This window comes from Mustela erminea, chromosome 4 (genome assembly GCF_009829155.1).
Source record: "Mustela erminea isolate mMusErm1 chromosome 4, mMusErm1.Pri, whole genome shotgun sequence".
NCBI lineage: Eukaryota > Metazoa > Chordata > Mammalia > Carnivora > Mustelidae > Mustela > Mustela erminea.
The window spans coordinates 12916663-12939422 of record NC_045617.1 but is presented as its reverse complement, the minus strand read 5'-3'; the positions used below and the strand labels follow the sequence as shown (position 1 = coordinate 12939422).

The window sequence follows — 22760 nt, the reverse complement described above, 5'->3', positions numbered from 1 at the left end:
TTTCCTATAAACCTCTCTCTGTCTTCTTTTTTGAACCAAACTACCAGGCAACAGTCCACAGGGCTTGGAGGTCTGAGGTTACTACTGTCTCTTTTTTTTTCTTTTTTTTTTTTAGTATAAGCTTATTAGAAATTTGATCATTGACCACATAAAACCACTTCAAATAAATGTAAGTGAAATATTTTAAAACATTCTATAGGAAAAATGACGAATTCCTGTTCCTTCTTTCCCTAAACTAGTGGAGAACATAAAAGAAAATAATAAATTATTATATACTCGCTTTCTATGTTAATGAGAGTTATCATCACTGGCCTTGGCTTTGGTTATTTTTGATTTTAGATCTCAAGCTCGCTCTCTCTCTCTCTCTCTCTCTCTCACACACACACACACACACACACACACTTGCCTGAAATATCAAAATAAAATGGACAATAAATGAGAAATTAAAGTAGGTAGTCATATGACCACTTTGCTCATCTAATTAATACCTTATCTTCTCTATTAAACATATGAATTTCTTTATGTGAGGGTCAATAGACATAAAAGTCAGGGCAGATAGAATAAAAGTATCTTTCCAAGCACAGTGCTGGAAAGGACTCATTGAATCCTTACTGGATTAGATGCCTTTCTACTTCACAGGGATTAGCAAACAGGAAAAAAAGGGGGGGGGGGCTCCATTTGTTAAAAACATGAAAGAGCAGAAAATTAGCCCAAAAAGAGCTGAAAGTCTTCTGCACATCCCAGTTGGCTGTGTTGTGAATTCCTAGAGAGGGTAGCAGAGCAATGTTAAGGGCTTGACACGGTATGAAACTGACAAGTTTGATTCTAGAATGTTCTTCTTTTCAAGCTTTCTTGGTTATTTTGTTTTTTCTGGCCTGAGACAAGGCCATCACAATTCAAAAATCAACTCAAAACCATAACAAAAGGTTTGCAAAGCACACTGGGTTTACACAAGTAATTTATTCAGTGTGGCTTCATTTAACATACGTTGGTAAAAATCAATGATGTATTGTCAAGTAGTAATAATTGTGAAAATGACACCCAGAACAGGTCTGAAAATAAACAGAAGTTCTTTTATGGCCACAAAGAAAGGAAGGGTATTTACAAATAAAAAGTGCACATGAAACTTGGGAGAATATTTGAGCTGCCAATGAAATGGGATTCATAATGCCTCCCCAACACGGCATCTGGGAGCTCCATAAAATGGGCCAAACACTGAGTGTCTGGAGAATATAATTTTTCAAAAATAATAATTACATGGCAATATATTTGGATTTCTATAGAAAATTAGCTACTCCATCACTTGGAACAGGTTTTAAAAAATACGTACTAGGAAAATTTCAATGGGAATAATAGAAAGAAAATAATAGAAATAAAAGAAAATAATAGAAAGAAAAAAAAAATAGATTAAGCCTCTGCCTCGAGGAAAATCCCTAATTCAGAGGGCACAGTAAAACCGGCAAAGTCAGAAAGGCCTTGTGAGTTTAGGAGAGACACTCCAAGGACATGCCATGTATCCCTCCCATTTTACTTTGCCAACTTTGTCACCAAACTCATTCATGGCACAGGAAGAAGGAAGAGGTGCATAGGACGACAACAGGCTCGTGTGTTAATATCCAGAGGCTTTACTGATGTATGTTTATTTCAGTTAAAAAATTTTCCTTCCCCCAGAACAAGATGTTCTCAGGTCCACTTGGGTAAACCTCTTTGTCATGGTTGCTAACACTGGTTTGTATACATCTACAACTTACAGTGTGACCGACTATTCATGTAATTTTTCTGAGGCAAAATTCATATCACTGCATCAGAACAGAATGAAACAGAATGAAAAGCCCGTGTTTGCTAGACGACACGACCCCTTTTCTGATCAGACTGGCCTGTTAGATTCAAGCCTTCAGAGATATGTTGGAGGCAGTTGGAATTCTCAAACCTTTGGTCTTGTATAATTCTCTTACATATATTTAGGAAATTACTAAACCCTCTTTTATATGTTGCTATGACTCAAAGTGTGAGTAATTGGGGTAAGAACACTGGCTATCTTTAGAGAATAGCTCTTTGGATAAATTGAGAAAATTCAAATGGCTTTGTTCCTGTAAAATGCCAATTGAAACGGCTTTTGTAGATACTCACTTTCGCTCTTGTGATAGAGGACCCTAACCTAATTTTGTTTCATAAACGTATCATTCTGGGGAAGGGAATTTTTTTTAACTGAAATAAACATACATCAATAAATACCTAGTGTTAAGATGAGCCTGAAGAAAAGGTTAGAGGTATTCTGAGTCATAAAACTGACAGTAAAGTACCTGATTATTTAACATAATACACTGTTAAAGATAAGATGTGAAGTTTAAGGTCAGCTAAATGGGAAGTGACTAAGACAGTCAAGCCTGCTTTTGTATCCTGCAGGTCTGTTATCAGTGGTGTAGCTAATAAGGTTTTCTTTTTTTTCCCTTGTTTGTGGAGGAAATTTATTTTTATAAATATCAAAATTTTTTAAACTTCTTCAGCATCCAGGTCGGTTATTCTAAAATCCTTAAAGTCATAGTTGAATTTTGTTTTTATTTGCTTGTTGTTGAACTTTGGAGGATCTTGTCTGAATTACCCTTTTTCTGTTTGCCACATTTAGAGTCCTCACTAACGTCAGATTGGTTTACCTCCTCAAATTAAATGGCTTTCTCTACCTTTTTCCCTTTTTAAATCTTTTAAAGGAATAAAACTTCTAAAGCAATTCAAAAGGCCCCAGATCAGACTTTCAGGCATTAATGCAACTTCCGCAAGTTTGACAGTCAAGTTGGTGTATCAGAATTTTAAAGCTCGAATAAACAATTTGAGCCTGTTGACCTTGAGAGGGTTCATAAAATCCTTCATTATAACTGCAGCTTCCTGGTGCTTACTGAAACCAAACCAACTTCCCTCAACACTGAATTAAGGCCCTAAGAAAATGAGTCCATAATACTATCTCCTCCAACCAGCAGCCATCTTGAGCTAAATGAGTTAGCTTTTTAATTTCATGGGACTGAAAAACACAGGCTAAAGTTTAGAGAGAATTGATTGCCCCATGTAAACAAAAAGTTCCTGGCGTCAGGCAGATACTCGTCTCTTGCTCTCTCAAATCCACATCCTCCATATTGGATCCACTTTCACACAGGCCCTTCCAACAACTCTACATTCTCTCAGGTTTAATTATCTAAAAATACTATGCTCAGAGGGCTCTGGTGGAAATGAGACCAGCCCTGGACATTCATCATGGCCCCAGACACTTTACATCTTGATGCATTGAACTAGTTACAGAGCCCTATACAAAGCCTATACTTGATCTTGGAGGCTGCAAAGCCTACAGACTAAAGGTGGAAAAGGTGTCATTTCCCAGAGCGCAACTGAGTACAGTTCCTAACATTAAGGTAAATAGATACAGAATGTCAAATACATCTGACAATTAAACAATATATAAGCAAGATATTCTTCTACCATCATATATAATTTAGTAGTATTGTCAGTATACCTGTTCATCCCTTCTAAGTTCTAATTTCTGTGGCTTTGAAGACATATGACACTCCTAGATACTTACACAGGGGAAAGAAAAACATATTTCCATGCAAAGACTTCATTAATATTCATAACAGCTAACTCAGTATCCAAAAACAACCTGCAACTCAATTCCCATCAATAAGTAAATGGATAAACAAGTCTGGCATAGCCACACAATGATATCCATATCCATACTCAGTAATAATAATAATATCCATACTTAGTAATAAAAAGAATGTATTATTGATACACGCAACAAGATGTGGATGAATCTCAAAATATTATGCAGAGCAAAAGAAGCTAGACAAAAAAGAATACATATAGAATGATTCTATCTGCATAAACTTCTAGAAAATGAAAACTAACCTATAATGACAGAAAACAGATCAAGATCAGTGATTGCCTAAGGGTGGAGGTCAAGGCAGGGAAGGGAAAATGGAAAGATCAAGATGCTGCCCAGGGAAACTTCTGAGGGTGATGGATATGTTCATTATCTTGATCAAGAGTTGGGATTTTTTGTTGTAAAGGGCAAGATAGTTAATATTTTAGGCATTGAGGGCCATATGGTCTCTGTCACAACTACTCAACTCTGCCACTGCATCATCAGAACAGCTACAGATAAGAAATAATTAAATGAATGTGAGTGTCTTCTTTCCAAACAGGCAGTAGCCCAACCGAGTCTGCAGGCTACGGTTTGCCAATTCCTGATCTTGATTAAGATGATTGTTTCGCAAGTGTGTACATATGTCAAAACTTATCAAATCGTACACTTTAATTATAGGCCATTTATTGTATGTCAGTTATGCCTCAATAAAGCTATTAAAACATAAAAACAAAACAAACAGCCTTAGCTTCCTCATCATGGATTGGATAAAGTTCAGCCTTCTTACCATGGCATACAAATCGCTCCATGAACTGGCCTCTGTATTCCTACCCAGCCAGAGTTATTGTCCTTCTCTGGTGGGATTTTACTTTTTGGCACTTCCAAAACACACACATCGTGCCATTTCAACTCTATGCCTTTATTTAGGTGTCCTATCTAGAATAACCTACTCTTACTAATGTAAGATTAAACTTGCACGTTTACAATTCCAGGATGCCCTCCTTCTGCCCTTACCTTACCCCTTCATTTCTTCTTTGTGCCACCATAATAGTCTCGGGGTGTGTGTGTGTGTGTGTGTGTGTGTGCATACACCAATATATATTTATACACACATATAAACACACTTGTACTATTACATTGATATATATACATACACATTTTTGCATGATTACATTTTTCCATACTTATAGCTATATATATCTGAAATTTTTCTTTTATATATTTAGAGTTAAAATGAATTATCATTCATTTTATATTCATTTCATGAATATCAGTAGACTTGGATATATGACTGAGCACTCTCTGTGTCTATTACATCTATCACAGTGCCTGGCACATGAAAAAAATACAATAAATCAGTTTTTTAGCTGTTATTATGGCCATTTTACAGTTTATAAAATTGATAGGTAGAGAAACTTTATTTAGCTCATAGACATTTGATTAGGAATAGCCAATCTAGTATCAGAAACGAGTTTTCCCATATCTCATCTCAAGTACTTTCCACTAACCATTGCAATATTTTTTATTATTGGAAGCTTATCTATATTTCACACTGGTCTCTTTCTAACTTTGCCACTGCTCCTCCTTCACCCCCTAGATACACCAAAATGAAGACTGCCACCAATATCTACATTTTCAACCTTGCCCTAGCGGATGCCTTAGCAACCAGTACCCTGCCCTTCCAGAGCGTCAATTACCTAATGGGCACATGGCCATTTGGAACCATCCTCTGCAAGATTGTGATCTCCATAGATTACTATAATATGTTCACCAGCATCTTTACCCTCTGTACCATGAGTGTTGATCGCTACATTGCAGTCTGCCATCCTGTCAAGGCCCTGGATTTCCGTACTCCCCGCAATGCCAAAATTGTCAATGTCTGCAACTGGATCCTCTCTTCAGCCATTGGCTTGCCTGTAATGTTCATGGCAACAACAAAGTACAGGCATGGTAAGTTGCAGGCCTGAGGGGTGAGGGGCTTATAGACTGACGTGCTGGTAAAGTCATGAGTGGTCCAACTTCTTAGTCAAATTGTAATTTCAGTGATTTTTTTCTAGCAAAATGACTTTGAATGTTTTGTAATAGGAGTTCTCTCCTAAATTTTAAAACACTAAACATTTTAAAGAAAATATAATCTACTGTTTCCTGATTTCTCTGTATTGACTTCATCAAAATGATGGGAAAATAAGAATATAGCTCTTACAAGATTGATTAGACTTAAACCCAAAAGAACATTAAGGTGTTTTAAAATTTCAAATGGCTGTCAACATGACAAATTTATTTTTTTAGTCCTCATATCAAAATCATGAACCACCTATCAAAAAGTGGAAAGAATTTATCCATTACCTGGAACCTCCTATAGACTTTGGACAATGATTGTATTTTTTATGTCAACATGGACCCCATAGGGGATCTAGCTCAAGTGAAAGGTTCCATAATTGTTGATTAAATGAAAGCTTAATGTGATCAAAATAGATGAAACATGAGATATTTAGAAAAAAAAAATCTAAAAATAACTCCCTGAAAATCAACAGAGAGCTTTCTCCCTCGATTTCTTTAAACCTTCCCTTATTGGCTTTCCTTAATGGCTTTAAGTTAGCTCTGGTCAAAGCTGTAATTAGTTGTTGCTGCTCATTCTGCCTTATAATTATTGTTTTCCAGGTTCCATAGATTGTACACTCACATTCTCTCACCCAACCTGGTATTGGGAAAACCTGCTGAAAATCTGTGTTTTCATCTTTGCCTTCATCATGCCCGTCCTCATCATTACCGTGTGCTACGGACTGATGATCTTACGCCTCAAGAGTGTCCGTATGCTCTCTGGCTCCAAAGAAAAAGACAGGAATCTGCGAAGAATCACCAGGATGGTGCTGGTGGTTGTGGCTGTGTTCATTGTCTGCTGGACTCCCATTCACATTTATGTCATCATCAAAGCCTTGATTACAATCCCAGAAACTACGTTCCAGACCGTTTCCTGGCACTTCTGCATTGCTCTAGGTTACACAAACAGCTGCCTGAACCCAGTCCTTTACGCATTTCTGGATGAAAACTTCAAACGATGCTTCAGAGAGTTCTGTATCCCAACTTCCTCTACCATTGAGCAACAGAACTCCACTCGAATCCGTCAGAACACCAGAGACCACCCCTCCACGGCCAATACAGTGGATAGGACTAACCATCAGGTATGCAGCTTCTAGAACTGGGTACACCTACGGGGGATGACATAAAAATTATAGATTTTTGTTCCAATCAAACTTTTAAACCATTAGAAATGAATCAGTAACTAAGGGATGGAGGTTCCCCCCTTATGAGGACTGAGGGAGGATAGCAAATTATGGTCACTGTGACAGAGAGGTACTTTACATTATTTAAACATCTCTATGTATTTGTGTATATTTATTTAGATAGAGAGGTACACCAACTAGAAATCCATAAAGCTACTAAAAATCAGTACCTTCACAGCTGTTGTTCTATGCAAAATTAATGATGTTAGCACGTTGTGGAAGTGATGCTGTTCTAGACTTCTCATTTTCCCCAATGTCTATGTTTCATGCATATCATTCCAACAGCTCTGTCACTTCTTAGAAGTCAGTCCTGTTCTGGCTCTGTAGTTAAACAGAAAGGGTCATCACTTCACTCACGGTGGTGATGGGTGCCAGATGTTCCCAGCAAATCAATGTCACAGCGATAAAAGACAGGAAAAAAAAAAATTGCCAGCTCTAACTTGTTTAGCCATCGGTTTGTCAAATTTTACACCTGAACTCTAATGGAAACCTCAAATATATCACTTAATTATTGGAACTAACTTACTTTTTTAACAGTCGTTCTACCAGTCAGAGTTAATATGGCGAGGAGTGACTATTTTTTTGGAAGATACATTCCGTTGCACAGAGTACAGAGGGCAGCCTGCAGGGAGGAGTCAAGATTTATATACAGTATTAGAATCACATGAAAATCAGAAAAGAGAAAAATGTGCCTCTAAGTTAATATGACCTTGGTAAGCCACTGATGTGCAAACTGTGGAATCTGACTAGAAAGTAAACCAAACATACCACTTAATTCTTAATATTAATGTAAATAAGTAAAGTTTCAAATAATAGTGTCACCATCCAAAAATCACTGCCTCCTTAATTTTATAACACAGAACTGAAACTCAACTTCCAGTGAAGTAAATCCTTGAGTCAGAACCTGGTCAGAGGCCAGGTCTGTGAGAACAGATGCCTTTATAAAAATGACTAGGAAGTCTAATTGAGGAGGCAGACGGAGAAGAGCCTTGCAGTACAGAGCAGCTGCTGCTTCTTCATTTACTTTTCTCCAGGTCCCACTCTGTCTCCCCCACACCCACTACAGGCCCCCAGCCCAACCCCGCCCAGGCTCACCCTTTCCTACTGACCACAGGCCTAGCTTAAGGAGGTCCACATGGTCTGCCATAGGCGACGCTAATCCTCACGCGTCTGATACTCAATATTGTTAAAAGGAACACCAGAACTTGGATCCTCTAGGCAGTATAAGGTAATGATGGTCGACTCACTGCCAACCAAAGGGAAATTACTAATTTACTTTGTGCCACTTCTAGCTCCGTTTCAGACTGAGTCAAAGACAGAAAGAAATCTACTCTGCTTCTTTTCTATTTTTTCCACATCAAGACCTCTAAACCTGCTTCTTCCACTAAGCAGCTCTCCCTCTCAGCAGCTATCAAAACCCTGTGAGTAACTTAGAGAGGGTAGGGATTCAAATAGATTTTCTCTGACCTGAGGATAATACATCACAGAATGCAATTTGAAACCCTCAATCCTAAACCAAGGTTAACACATTTTGCCTTGGAACAAAATACTTCCTCTGGAGCACAGGGACGGAGCCCACTATTAAGTATTGATTCTCCCTCAGTCGGGGCCTGCCCTACCTTTCCTCTCTTGCAGACATGCTGGGGTGTGACTGGGAGTAGCCTTACCCTAGACCATTGCGGGGCCTCTCCTCACACCGGATTCTTTCAGGGCCCTTCCCTCACCAGCTCTCCTGGAGGCACAGCTCCCGGCCTGTCTGATGGAGCACTTCTGAGTTCAGTATGATCATCCTTCTGTTGTCCCAACCCTGTTCTTGACTCCCATGGAGATCCAGCATTTTCACATTTAGTGTGGTTCCTGCACAACCAGAGAGCAGGGAAAGGAAGCTAATTGAGGAAGCTCTGTTCTAAGTAACTAAAAGGTTTGCTTTACAAATACATCCAATTAGGGCTATCTTCATTGTTGCCTCCATGAAGCAGGATCAGTGTCAGATAACAGCAGACACACATTAGCCCTGGAATTGGCTGCCTTCCCAAAATGCCCAGCTGAGAGGGCTGGACAGAAGAGTGGCTGCCAGGAAAAGAGGAAAAGATGCTCTGACATACTTGAAAATTAAGAGAAAGCTAAGTTCTCTTTCACTCATCTCCACTGATGTGTCATCATGAGAATCGCAATGGTTACACAGGGACTCCTGGAATGATACATAAGCCTTTGGTGATAGTTTCAATAATATATCAAAATAATGAAATTATTTGAAGGAAAAATCAGACACTTTATGGCCATGTCTATAGGACATAGTTGGCTAGTCAGACAAATTCAGAAACTGACAGGTTTTGGGGTTTTTTGTTCATTCCTATTTTTGTTTTGACACCATGACCCATTATGTTGCAAAGCAAAGCTAATTGGATTTGCATGAACTTTTTGACTGCTTGTTTGGACTTGGTACTGTTGTAGATGTTTATGTCTCGCCTACATATTTGTATTTTCTCCAAGAAATAGATTATACTCTATATGTCACGTTTCAATGGCATTAGTCAACTTCATATTCTGCAGATCAGAGATCCAATATCAAACCTTCCCAGGGTGTCTGTATTCTGACAACTGTACACTGAGACCATGTCCCTACAGCGCAAAATGAAGAGTTGGCAGTTATCAAGGTAATTTCATAAGCCGTGTGAGAAAATTCTGTGCCCCAAATAAACTTTGCATCATTTTTACATAGCTAAGGGTGACTCGGTCAGCCTTTGCTACCTAACAAATCATTCCAAAACATAGCTGCTTAGAGCAACCATTTATGTAGTTTGCATTTCTGTAGATCAGTAGTTTGAGTCAGGCTGGCCTAGAATGTTCTTCCAGTCTTAGCCAGGCTCAGCCTAGGGGGTGACACATTAGCCCTGCTGTCCTCATGGTAGCTCCAGGTTCTAGGTTCAAGGTGTGGCAAAACAGACCTTACCTCCTGATGGTAGTAGCTGCAGTTACATTGCAAAGGAGTACCTACCTACAGTAGGCACATGCTGCCCTGGACGGCATAGCTTCTTGAAGCCATGAGCCACATCTGCCTTGCTCTTTCTTCTTCCTCCAGCAGCTACCTATAGCAGTGTCTGACACGTTCAGAAACTACTCCAAAAATATCTGTTGAATGAATGAATGATGAGAGGGCTCATGATATTTCAGGAGATATGGAGGGTGGTGAGAATGACCCCTTTCTTAAGCAACTGATGGCCAACCCCAGGCTTGCATAACACTCTGACGTTATTCCAGGCTAACTCTTCAGTAACTGGAAAATATTCACGGGAGGGGTTCTTCCTTTTCTTTTCTCTAGTCCTCTGATCAAAAGCTCTACTTTCAAAAAAAAAAAAAAATTGTTACATCTGTGCTTGTCTTCTAATTTTATTTCTAACAAGTGCTACTGATAAGCCAGCCACAAACTAGATTCAGTGCCCTAAAGAGGTCTTGCCTTGACTAAGTATAAAAAAGTAAAATAAAAAAATGTCCTCATGTCCTTTTGTGAATTCCAGGGCTCAGACTCCTTCTGCAGCTGTAAAACTCCATGCCTGATTTATGTTCAGCTCGTTGTCTTTATGGCTTCTCGATTTTTATTAGATAGACTTAGGCAAAGACATTCATTTTGCATCTGCTATCCATGCAATTTAGTTTCTCTGTATGTGTACCAGTCGACAGTTTTTCTGGACTCCACCTTGCTTCAGAGCTCATCTCCCATTTGCTCAGATCAATTCAGATCAGCTCAGACCTGAGACGCTGGCCCTTGCAACCCACCCTCACTGGTTGGCTTCCCACCCCGACTGCATTCCGTAATGCATTTCTGTTGTGATACCTAGACTATGTCCTTTAATGTTTAACATTATATGGGGAAAGAAACAACTCTCTTAGATAAGTTGGATTATTATTTAAAGAGTTTGTACTAACCATAACCATCATAATAATGCTATCTTACGTTAGTATCACAGCATACAGATTAAAAAGTGCACTATCATCTTAGCTTCCTACAACAAACCTGATGGGTAAACATGAAAAACTGAATGCCCAGGGAGGCTCAATGATCATAAAGATCAAACCACCAGTAAGAGGCAGAACCCTGGGCTTCTAATATTAATCCAAAGCTTTCCTCTGCTTTCTTAAACAATGCCACTTTGTGCCCAAATATTATTCCATGGTCTCAACCATAAGTTCTCAAACCTTATTAGGAGTATAAGTTCTGAGACACTTCTCTAAGAAATTCTGGTTCACTGGGTCAAGGTCAAGGTAGGGACAAGTATCTGAATTTTGAATGAAACATGAAACTGAAAAATGACTTAAATTGTAACTTTATCCAAATACTGCTAAAGTTACTGTTTTGTCTAACCTGGCTACCATTTTAGTCAAACTGGTTAGCAAGAATTTTTTTGCCAAATGAGTCTTGTGTTTAGCAAAACAGTGTAGCTATAGAGCTATAGTTGGACAAAGCCTTAGTTTTCTATCAGTGAGTTTTATAGGCTATAGTGATATAACATTGATAAACCTAATATTATGGTACCTCTTGCCAACTTCTTCTAATTAATATGGCAAGTCCAGCCCTAAGACCCCTGGTTACTGCTTTTAAAGCATTTTCTTGACATTTTAATGCAAGCCACATGTCCAGAAATTAGGAGATGCTTTGCAATAGTATTAACTACAAAACTATATTATCCCCAGCTAAACTAAAAGCGGAAGCCTAATTTTTTAAACCAACCACATCATTCTCAAAAACTACATCTTGATTTTTTTTTTTATAAAACATCTGTGGAGAGATAATTTGAGAAGGAAAAGCATTTCAATTCCATCACAAAAGCCCCAAATGGGAATAGCTCACAAAATTACAGAGCTTGATCACATTAATGCATATTTTGTGAATAAAACCAAAATGGCTATTCTTTCAATTCTAGGGTTTAAAAAGAAAATGGATCCAGTTACGTGTGTGTGTGTGTGTGTGTGTGTGTGCACATGTGCATGATATTGGAGTGCCTCTTTATGTGTGTGTAGCCCTAGAATGTATTTAGATTTTAAATGAATAATATCTTTAATAAATAACAATAAGAATGTCTTGTTTCTATAACCCAGCCATAATCTGGGAGGAGAAAATATTGTTTAATTAAAAAATATGTTTATTCATAGAAAATATTTGGTTTTAAGACTATTAGAAATAACACTTACTGCCCAGTTTGTGCCCAGTCTATCTTATTTAGCCTCATTATGTAGGGATCTTTATCTCTATAGTTCAGGAAACTAATGTTTAAAGAATTCACCTGCCCAAGGTCATAGTTACAAAAGGAACTGTGAGGAATGAATCCAGTTGAATTTGATTTTAATCTATATGCCCTACTGCCCTACCAGAATGGTTATCATTCTTCTCAATGGTAGCTCTTAGAACTAAATTTTAGTATTTACATATTAATGATTCAAATCCTATAAGGTCTTTATGTAGGCTTGTTTAGATGTATTTGTAACTGTCTGTGTATCTGTGTATAAAGATAAACATCCAAATAGATTAATGAATAGCTTGGGAAATTAGAAATTTAATAATAAGGATTTGGGCTATGAATATATGAGTTCCCTTATTTTAAGGGAACTTTAAGGATATTAAGGGAATTTTAAGGATATTATGTATCACTGAGTGGTACCATGTGCGTTTCCACAGGTAGAATTTTTCATTCATGTGAGAGAGTTTCACTTAGTATTTTCATAAATCGTGTTTATCCTACTAGAAAAGGCAGCTTGGTGGGTGATGGTACCAGAAGAGACCAGGACAGGGAGTCAGGTGAATGTTCTAGTGGTCGTGTTTTGCCTGTCCAACATGTGATGGAACAAAGCCCTTCATCTTATAAGAGCTCAGTTTTCTCAACTTGAGCATGAGAGGATTGAACCAGAAGATTATTCTGCATATCAGAACCATACAGTGTACCTTGATGCATGAATTAGCTAGTGTTCTTCTTGAATGAATGTTCACATCTTTCAGGGAGGTTAAGTTTCAAATATTAGATTAACTAATATAATTACTGCAGTATTTTCCTGTGCTTGTTTTTTCAACTGATGTAACTAACTGATAAAATAGAGCAATATATTCATTTTTAAAAAACTAACTTTAAATGAGGTGTTACTTATTCAGCTGGCCTTAAGTGGTGAATTGCTATTTCATAATCATTTATCATGGAAAATTTAGTGTTTTGAAACATGTCAATCTTTAGTTGCTATCTATATAGTTTAGGAGCTAAATATGAAAGATGGATATTTTGCTCTTTTAACTTTCTACAACACATTTACTCTTCCTTCTACCTCTATGAATTTGAAATACAGTTACATAGTATTTTTTTGCTTTTGCATTTTTTTCTTCATACCAAACAAACTGAATGAAGATGACCTATCACAAACCAGTCATTAACTTTTGAATGTCATTCTGATTGCTGTATCTTTTGGTAGGTTGCAATAAGTATTTGAAAATTGCTACAATTTTACAAATGCCAATTTATTTGGGGGGCTACTTTATGAGGACTACAAGTTTCTAAAACAAAACATGTCTTGATTTTTCTTTTCTAATTATTGTTTCCATGGAAGTCAAGAACCTAGGGTCACAACTTTTGTTGCCCTTCTCCCTTTACACTAAGAAATTTCTTTCTTATATAATGGAGTTCCTGGCATTGAAGTGAGTAGAAAGTGGATAAGAGGAGGCTACTAACAAGATTTATTTTGAATGCTAAATAGTTTTAATAGTACTTTTTCAAAACATGAATGGTTTTCATAATACATGTATTATGTATTTTCATAATACAAAAGATTATAATGCCAGATCTCAAGATGTCATGAGTTTGATCTTCTGCATTACCAGTGATGAATGCTGAAGAAACAAATACCCATAAATATTATTTTACTAATCATATCTGGGTGGGAGGTAAGATTAAGTATAATTTAAGGCTATTGTCTTATTGCTTGTGAATAAAAGAAAATGAACTACTTTTTCTTTACATAACAACTGAACTTACTAGGAATACATACAAATAAGTAATTAGCCTGATAAATTAGTTCCCTATAATTATCAAATATTAAATAAATATAAGCTGAAAGTTTCATTGTGACTTAAAATAATGGCTCAGTCAGTCCAAGAATGGATATTGAGAAAAATAATTCATGTCATTTGTCTATCAAGCATAGGATTTATAAGGAAAGAAGGGGAAGAAAGGAAGGGAGGGAGCGGGGGGGGGGGGAGCACATTTTGTGTTTGAAATCAGCCACATTCTTCTGTCTTCCGTACAGATACCAGGAATCCTAGGTACACCAGAAGTCTAGGCAATCTATCCAGTCCTTCTTGGTTGTTTCCCTTTTTTTTCTACCTACATTATCAAATCTTCATAAAAGTCAAAAGAGATAGATAAAGAAACGATCCAGAATTCCAAAATGGTGTGCCTAAGTCCCTTAAAGCATAACAAATGCATAACTTTTTCTTTTTTTTTTTTTAAAGATTTTATTTATTTATTTGACAGAGAGAGATCACAAGCAGGCAGAGAGGCAGGCAGAGAGAGAGAGAGGGAAGCAGACTCCCTGCTGAGCAGAGAGCCTGATGCGGGACTCGATCTCTGGACCCTGAGATCATGACCCAAGCCGAAGGCAATAGCTTAACCCACTGAGCCACCCAGGCGCCCTAACTTTTTCTTTTTGTGATGAGATATTTACCTCTAAGACATCTGTTCAAAAAACAAGAAAGCAAAGGCTATGGAAAATGAGATTAAGAAATAAGAATATTTTACTCAAGAAAGATCATATTTGGCAATATGATCACTTATTTAATCCATATTATAATTTACCAATTTAGCAAGAATATTTCACTCTTACCGTTCTTTTTTTTCCTCTATCATGTTAGCCAAATTGTCTTTATATTCAAAAATCCCCAAATATAATTATACATGGGTTCATTCAAATTCAAAACATCAACCTAAAAGACGCTTTCTTTGAATTGCCCTTGGGAAATAGAAGAGACACATGTCACTCCCAGAACCTTACCATGCTGCAGAGAGATGGAAGCTTGCAATGTGGCTACCATATACTTTAACAACTGAAATTTTTTCTGGTTATTTCAGAAATTCAGTGGGACAAGTAGACTCTCAAATGACTACACTATAAATAAATATCAACATCTAAATCCCATTAAGGCAAATGGACTTATCAAGCATATGCAAAATATTCACAGTTCCTAGGTGATTTTAACTAGAAAAATAACACTAGAGATCATCCAATACAAACTGCCTTATCCTACAAATGAGGAGTATAGTCCAGATACACACTTTTATAAATTTTGTGCCTTTTTTTTTTCCAAATACTTAAAAGTTGATAGTGAGAATCTTTTCAAGTATCTGGTTTTCAAATAGAGTTTAGGAAAACTTTTATGACTAAAGAAAAAGGCAGGCTCATTTGTATTTATATACTCTGGTATCTGTAAATTTATATAAAAATTTCAGCAGGTAAGGGAACATTTTATAATTAGATAACAAAAGCAGGTATAATATAAAATAAATATATATATATAGGTATAATATAAAATAAAAATAATATAAAATAAAAATAAAATTTTAGGTGGTACGTTTATTTATTTAGAGTCTACCACTGACCAGGTCCTGAAACTCTCCAGTTTCAATGGATACATCTGTGAAAATGATGATAATTGTAGTAGCTAGCACTTCGTTTTCATGGAATGTTATATATCATAGTCCACATACTTTGCCAAGAAACTGGCTAGCATTATTATTCTAAGCCAGTCAATGAGGCTTTGCACTTTTCATCTCCTTTCTTCTTTTTTCCCCAAGAAACTGAATTACAGCTCTTTTAAGGGAAATTAAAAAGGAATAAAAGAATGGTGACAAAAGGAATCATAAGTTTGGTCCTAGCCAAGGCTTCTCAACCTTGGTACTGGTAACATTTTGAGCTGGTTAATTCTTGCTTCGGGGGAATGTACATTGCCATGTTTAGCAGCGTCGCCGTCCTCTATCGATTAGATGCAAGCAGTAGCCACCCACCCCTAGTTGTGACAGCCAAAATGTCTCCAGACATTGCCAAATGTCCCCTGGTGTGGGGTGGCAGGGGTGTGGCAGGGAAAGGGGAGGGATCAGTTGAGAACTATTGATCTAACGTGACAACCACATTTAAATGATGAAGAAATTAGTTGTGATGTCTTTAAAGCAGTGCCCAAAAATAGGAGTTAGATCCCAGGCATCCTGAAAGATACCACACTGATTTCTCAAAAGAAAGTTTCCTTCTGCACTGCTAACATTGCAAAGTTTAAGACAGTATTAATGAAAAACAAGAGGAAAGCACAATTCTTCAAACCTTATTTTATTTTCAAGCTTCTCTCTCAGAAAAAAAAAAAAAAATCTTCAGCCTAAAACATTTTTAGAAAGAATTAAAGGACAGTAAGTGTGAAGATACTGTTAAAGGATAGTAGGACACTCAGAATAAGGTCAGGCCTCCTGAATATTGTGAAACATTAAAAGAATTTGTAAATGACACATAATTTGTTAATGAAACATAAATCATAACCTCAGAAGCAAAGAAGAATTGGCGACATTCCTGGAAAACTGGGGGAAAGAAATAGAGTCACAGTTTTAATGGCAACTTTGCAGCAACCAAAAACCCTCACTGAATATTTAGCTTTTCACTAAATTTTTTAGGACCTAGAACAAATTACTAAAATATATTTTGAGAACACTTAGAAAGGAAGCAATAACCTGTAGGAGGCAAGATAAGCTCTCTAAGAATTATGGTAAAAGGAATCTTTTTTTCTTAGAGGATACAGAAATCAAGCAAACACAGTGTCAGTAGTGTTTTTATCAAGAGATTTGACCAGCTCTTGCAGTTTTTAATAATGTTATAATATGTTGAATTATGATCTGGATATAATGGTATAATGAAATAGGTTTATAGGCTTTGGCAGATTCCCATCTTAGGAGTCCCAACCAATGGAGGAATGCTGAATAACCTAGATGCTAGAATAAGGGAACAAACATACTAGAAGAGTAAGCAAAAACGACAGCTAGAGTAGTTACAAGGGAAAAATTTTACTCCAGAAATCCATCTATAAACACACGGAAGATGAGTGATAGCAGATACGAAAAAATGTCATAGATTTTATTTCATGGATCAGCAATATGATATAGACCATCTCAACTATTGCAATGATAGATAATCATATCAACAGAAGTCTAGGATCTAGAGCTTAAGACACATTATCTTTACTCTAATATACCACATTCTTCAGGAATGAAGTACGCAAATTAGAACATGTCCAGAGACGAGCAACTAAGAAGGTGAAAAAAGTTAAAATTCTTCAGGATAACAAATGGTTGAAGTAACTGCACATGGTTACCTGAGAAATGGGAGACTCGGAGAGGACTACCATGTTCTCTGTATACTCGAATGGATGTGAAGAGGGAATTGGACTTATGCAGTACAGCTCCAGTTAAAGCCAACAGGCAGAAGCTACAGGGAAAGGGATTGTAATGCAACCAAAGAAAGACTTTTCTAAGACTTGAGATACAAAGATTTCTTTGTCACTGGAGGCCTTGAATGTTTAAGCACCAGCATTTTGCCTCCATGGAAGAGAATGTGACCAGAATTTGGGTGCTAAGACTTGGTGTCTAAGGAATCAGAACAAATGACTTTCTATAAGGATCTTACAGCACACTACTACAGTGAAATGTTAATATAAGTTCCATAAGAAAATAGCTCTTTACAAAAATTTTCAGAAATGTTGCATGTCTTATTTTGGTCATGGGGACTAGTACTAGTGTGTTAGCATTGTAAAGGCTTTGAAAAACCCTGCTTTGCATCTGTGTGTGTGTGTGTCGCATTTACTTCATATATAGTATAAATAGATTTCTTTTAATATATGTATTATATATATTAAATACATGTGTGTATATATATACACATGTATATACATATGTATATATATATGTATACATATATGTGTGTGGATATGTATATATAAATATTTGCATTTTGTTTTTTAAGCTAAAGTTCCCAAACTTACCTGAACACAGGCTCAGTGTTTCAAAGGATGTCTCCTAATATCTCACAGAATGGAGTTTTCACCAAGCAGTTTCAAAGCCCACTATAGACCATAAGTGCTAGTTAGGCACAAATATTTTCAAACTTCAATATCTTACTAGAATAAATGGCAACATCCTTTTATCCCAGGTATTAACCAGGATTCTAAAATTGATCATTGAGCTCTTAGTCTCACTCATTTAAAATGTATGGCCTAAATACAAACAAGATACTGAAACTTGCTTCAGTTTGAAATCGAACAGGTTGTGTTTTGTTTGGTTTTCACTTTTGTTTTGCTTTGTTTTGAAATTTGCCACTTTCTGGTTACAATCCTAAAGGGGAAAAATGTCTATGTAGCTTTGGGATATGTTTTCACTGATTTAAACCACACATTGCTAAGAATAAGTCTCATAATCGGTACATTCTTCTGTTTTGAATTAAATGACTTTGAGGAAAATAGGTTTCTTTTAAAAATCATCTATACTCAACAGTGAGATGCATTCCAAAGAAGCTGAATAATTACAGTCTTTCTTGTGAAAGAACACAAGACTAGAAGCCTAGGCTCTGGTGCCAGGCTGCCAATAACCAGCTATGTGAGCTTGGCATCCCATGCGAGTCTTTGCATAGGAGATCTTCCCAAGCAAGACATCCCCGATCTCTTTTATCTGACAACAAATTAGGGCTCCTTTCTGGCTTTGACTGATCACCCCATTTAGACACTGGAGACTAGTTTCTCCTAGTGAACAACAAAAGTAACCACCAAAGCTTCTTTTCATAAGAGAAAAGATTTATTATATTGAGCAAAATAAACACACATTAAGAGCAGGAGGAAGCATATGACACAGTGAGTCAGGATCCTTTGTAACTACCAGATTATTTCACTTCTCCTTGAATTCTCCTTTACCAAAGTTTGACCACGTGTCATACTCTAGATCTCAATATGTCTATTTAGGCAAGGGAGCTTAGAAAAAAAGGATGAGTTCTATATCATTGAGGTAAATGGAAAGTTTTGTCTATTAGGCATCAACTCTAGGTTTTTTGTGTGGCTTTGTTTTTATGATTCTATAGTAATGAAATTTTGAAGCCTATTGCTGGCTGAAACTCTGATCAGCTTCAAAAGTACCCAACTCTGTTATTGGTTTCATTTTCAACTTTGGATGCATCACAAATAGGGAAGAGAAAACAAAAGTAGAAAAAGTGGCTGCAAAAAACAACCAAAAATAAGAATATCGAACCATCTTTCTTTGACCAGTACTCAGGCATGTCACTTTACCTCTCAACACCTCTGTTTCCATCCATAGAATGATGACATTGGTTAAAAAAAGACAAAATAACAATCTTTTAAGTTCCCTTCAGAAGTAAGAAACCCATTCCAATCATTGTGTGGATAGAGAGTAAAAATGTCTTAAATCAGCTTCAGTTTAATCTAAAAACTTTACAAATATTTATTGTTCAAAATAAGCTAAAAAATAGCCCAAGAGGATTTGTTAGTTGACTTCCTGGAAAAAAATAACAGTTCAAAAAACTTTTGACAAAATTGGAAAACTGATGGTAGATTAAAATAGTGTATCAATGCCAAATGTCAAACTTACTGAAATGTGTATGTATGGTCATGTTGGGAAAGAAACCCAGACTCAGGAAATAGAAAGGAGTTACAGGTTTCCAAAGGAAGTATCTCGACAATCAAGCAGTTTTGGCACCACTCCACGGGTACCAAAATATACAATGTGATTCAGTGGAGCAGAGAAAACAATTTACTACTCATGGTACTGCAGACTGCAGGAGCATCAGCGTGGGAGCCCTGGTTCCCTCTCCCCGTGTCCCATGGTACAACACAATGGGCCCAGATTGTCTGTATGCGCACAGTGGATTGCACCCAGCTGAAGAGCCCAGAGCTAGGAGTTCAGCACCTTTTGTAGCAAGGAGTAAGCAAACCAATCCTCTTTCCTAGAAGCAAACAATCACAAAATGTCCATGCTGTGGTCCTCACACAGTCAGGCAGCTAAAGTTCTTAATTGACTATGTGACCATAGGAAGAACTCAGAGTCAGAGGATAGACCTTGCAACACAACTCAGTCAGCAAGAATATGTAAGGGTGCCTGGAGAACTATCCTTCCCAATAACTCACCTGTCAGCTCAACTATTTTTGGCTGAACTCAATTTTCAGATGCCACCTATAGCAATTTGGATTTGACGTACTGATAAGGGCTAGAACCCAAATCTGTTCTATTTATTTCAATCTATAATTGATTAGACTTATTATCCATACAATCATATCCCAGGATGAGGTTAATCTATAGTATTAACCTCAGTAATCACTCTAGGATCTATATTCAACTGAGTAAGTCCCAGAGAGGGCTAATAGATCCTATTTCTGATAACCATTTAGCTTTCTTTCTTAGAGTATGTATAAGCTGTACCACCGGTGTTAATATTAATTCAAACACAACAAATCAATTCAATCATATCAACAAGAATGTAGTCTAAGGCCAATCAATGATCCATTTACAGTCAGAGAGTTTAGCCTGATCTGCTGACCTCCCATGGCTTGTTCCATCTCATTGGCTATGGTAGCTAAAATAAAGGATATGTTGTTGACTGTCTCTACAATGTGGATTTGGATGGTGGGGGACAATTTTCACACTGCTACATGAAAACAGGAATCTACGTATCCCTCAGGTCAGAAAGCATTGGACAGCCCTCTTTTTCTGGGGACCTAACAAAGGGAATGTGATCCAAGGAATGGTGTCATTGCCAATAATTGCAGGAGACAAAGAAGAGTTAACCAGCAGCCCCCACCATGCCCAGTAGAGAGAAATCCTGTGGCCCATTCTCTCCACTTACAAACATATAACTGACGGGGGAGGTTACTTTATTTTAGAATTTGTCGATAAATTTGTTTTGGATCATTATTACGTTAATCTGGATAATCCACATGGGCAGGGTCATCAAGTAATTACAGCCTTGGTAGCCATGCATGGAATAACCCAAGAGGACCCAGGTGTCAGGAAAAGCAAATTAAATGGTATGACCCTAACTAAAACAAGACCACATCTATCTGTGCATTTGGACATGGGCAAGGGGCTTCACATTTAGGAGTTTTCTTTGATAACATTAGACACAATAGAGTCACTCAGGGCCAGCCAAACACTGATGAGTTTTCCTTATCCCACAACACATAGACCTACTCGGAAGTTGGTCAAGTTGGTCAAGTTGTCAGTCAGAGATGCTTCTTGTCTCAATGAACCATGTGATTATTTTGCCAGGTTGTGGAAAGGGTTCATTATTTCCCTCTCCCAGCACCTCAAACGTTTAAGGAGTTCCTTCCCCAACTCAAGTAGGTAATAGTACCAAGGAGGCATGCAGAGGCTTTCCCCATGGAGGCTGCCTCCTTCTATGGTGCTTTAAAGAGCCCCAGGGCTGGGATGTTGGAACAACCTCCAGGGTTATGGGCTGCTTAGGCCCTCAGTCAAATTTGTCAGATTTTCTGATTAACTTTCAGACTCAACAAATACATACATTGATAAGGTACATATTATCTCCAATGCCTGAATGGTGCAACTGTGAGATTGCCTTCTGAAAGCAGAGAGCCATAGTTCTCTTCTCTTTACTGTCTTCATAATCCGCTTCTGAGTTGTAGCCCACATTGCTCCCAAAACTTTGATTTGGATGGTTGGTCCCTGTATCTTATCAGAATGTTAATTCTGATTAACAAGCTGTTAACAAGCTTTCCTGGGCCTTCATATGAGTTACCATCTGCTAACTTTATTAGGGCTTATCAAGATAATATCATCAATGTGGTAGGACCATGTCACCAACAAAAAGAGAGGGTTTGCTCTGTGTGTCAACCTACCTATTGGTGGCAAATAGCAGGAAGTATTACTACTGCAGCCCAGTATGTTCCGGGGGCTCAGCCAGGTGAGGGATTTGGATTTTCTAGGGGCTAAAGCAGTTGAGAAAAAGACATGACCAAAGTCCAGGATAGCATAGCAGGTGCCATTATGGGCAATTGCTTCAGTCATAGTCACAAAGGCTGGAGTAGCCAGGATGTAGAAGCACCAGCTGAATTCAGTTGGCAATCATCCTGCATAAGCCTCCAGATTGACTTAGCTTTTTTCACCAGGAACACAGAACTATTATATTAAGATATGGTGTTTTTCATAAGCAGTATTACATTTAAACTGTGATTTCCTCTCCTTCTCCTGGAATTCTAAATTGGGTCTTTTCTAGACCATGGAAGGGAAACTGAAGTAGAGGTGTGATCTGTTGTGCATGCATCTCCCTCATCACCCACCCACAAGAGGCTCTTCCACATCAGGAACATCTCCCTTGGACCTTATGGGCCTACACAGAACAAGCATGTAAATTATCAATTCCAATTATACATTCAGTCTTGGGAGCAACAAAAATAGTGCAAGACAAGCATCCAAACAGTCACTTCTTTTCTCATTTTATTTTGTTTCAAATCTGGCTAATTGAATGTGTAGTCCTCACCTCTCAAGAGAACCTAGCGTGTTAGTCTTTCAGGCACAGATATTTATATACACACACACACACACACACACACACACACACACATATACACACACACATATATATATATACACACATACATATTATGTGTGTGTGTGTGTGTGTGTGTGTGTGTGTATTCACCCCCACTTACCTTTATCCCCTATCCCATTCTGACCTTCTAAGGATATGAGGCCTCTGATCCCTGCTGGAAATGAAAATACCTTACCTCATCCCTTATCTTTAAAGGTTTTCAAAGTATAATA

General features: G+C 37.4%; 1 protein-coding gene across 2 annotated transcripts in view; it reads left to right on the top strand.

Annotated features, from left to right (window-relative positions):
* Positions 1-22760, top strand: part of OPRM1 (opioid receptor mu 1) — a 78210-nt gene that overhangs the window by 46142 nt on the left and 9308 nt on the right. Inside the window, exons 2-3 of one of the 2 annotated variants that reach the window (XM_032338674.1) lie at positions 5229-5581; positions 6293-6813. In XM_032338674.1, the coding sequence (XP_032194565.1) occupies positions 5229-5581; positions 6293-6813 (874 nt within the window). Of the gene's footprint in view, positions 1-5228; positions 5582-6292; positions 6814-22760 lie in introns of those variants that run through there. The other variant, XM_032338676.1, reaches the window with a different exon arrangement.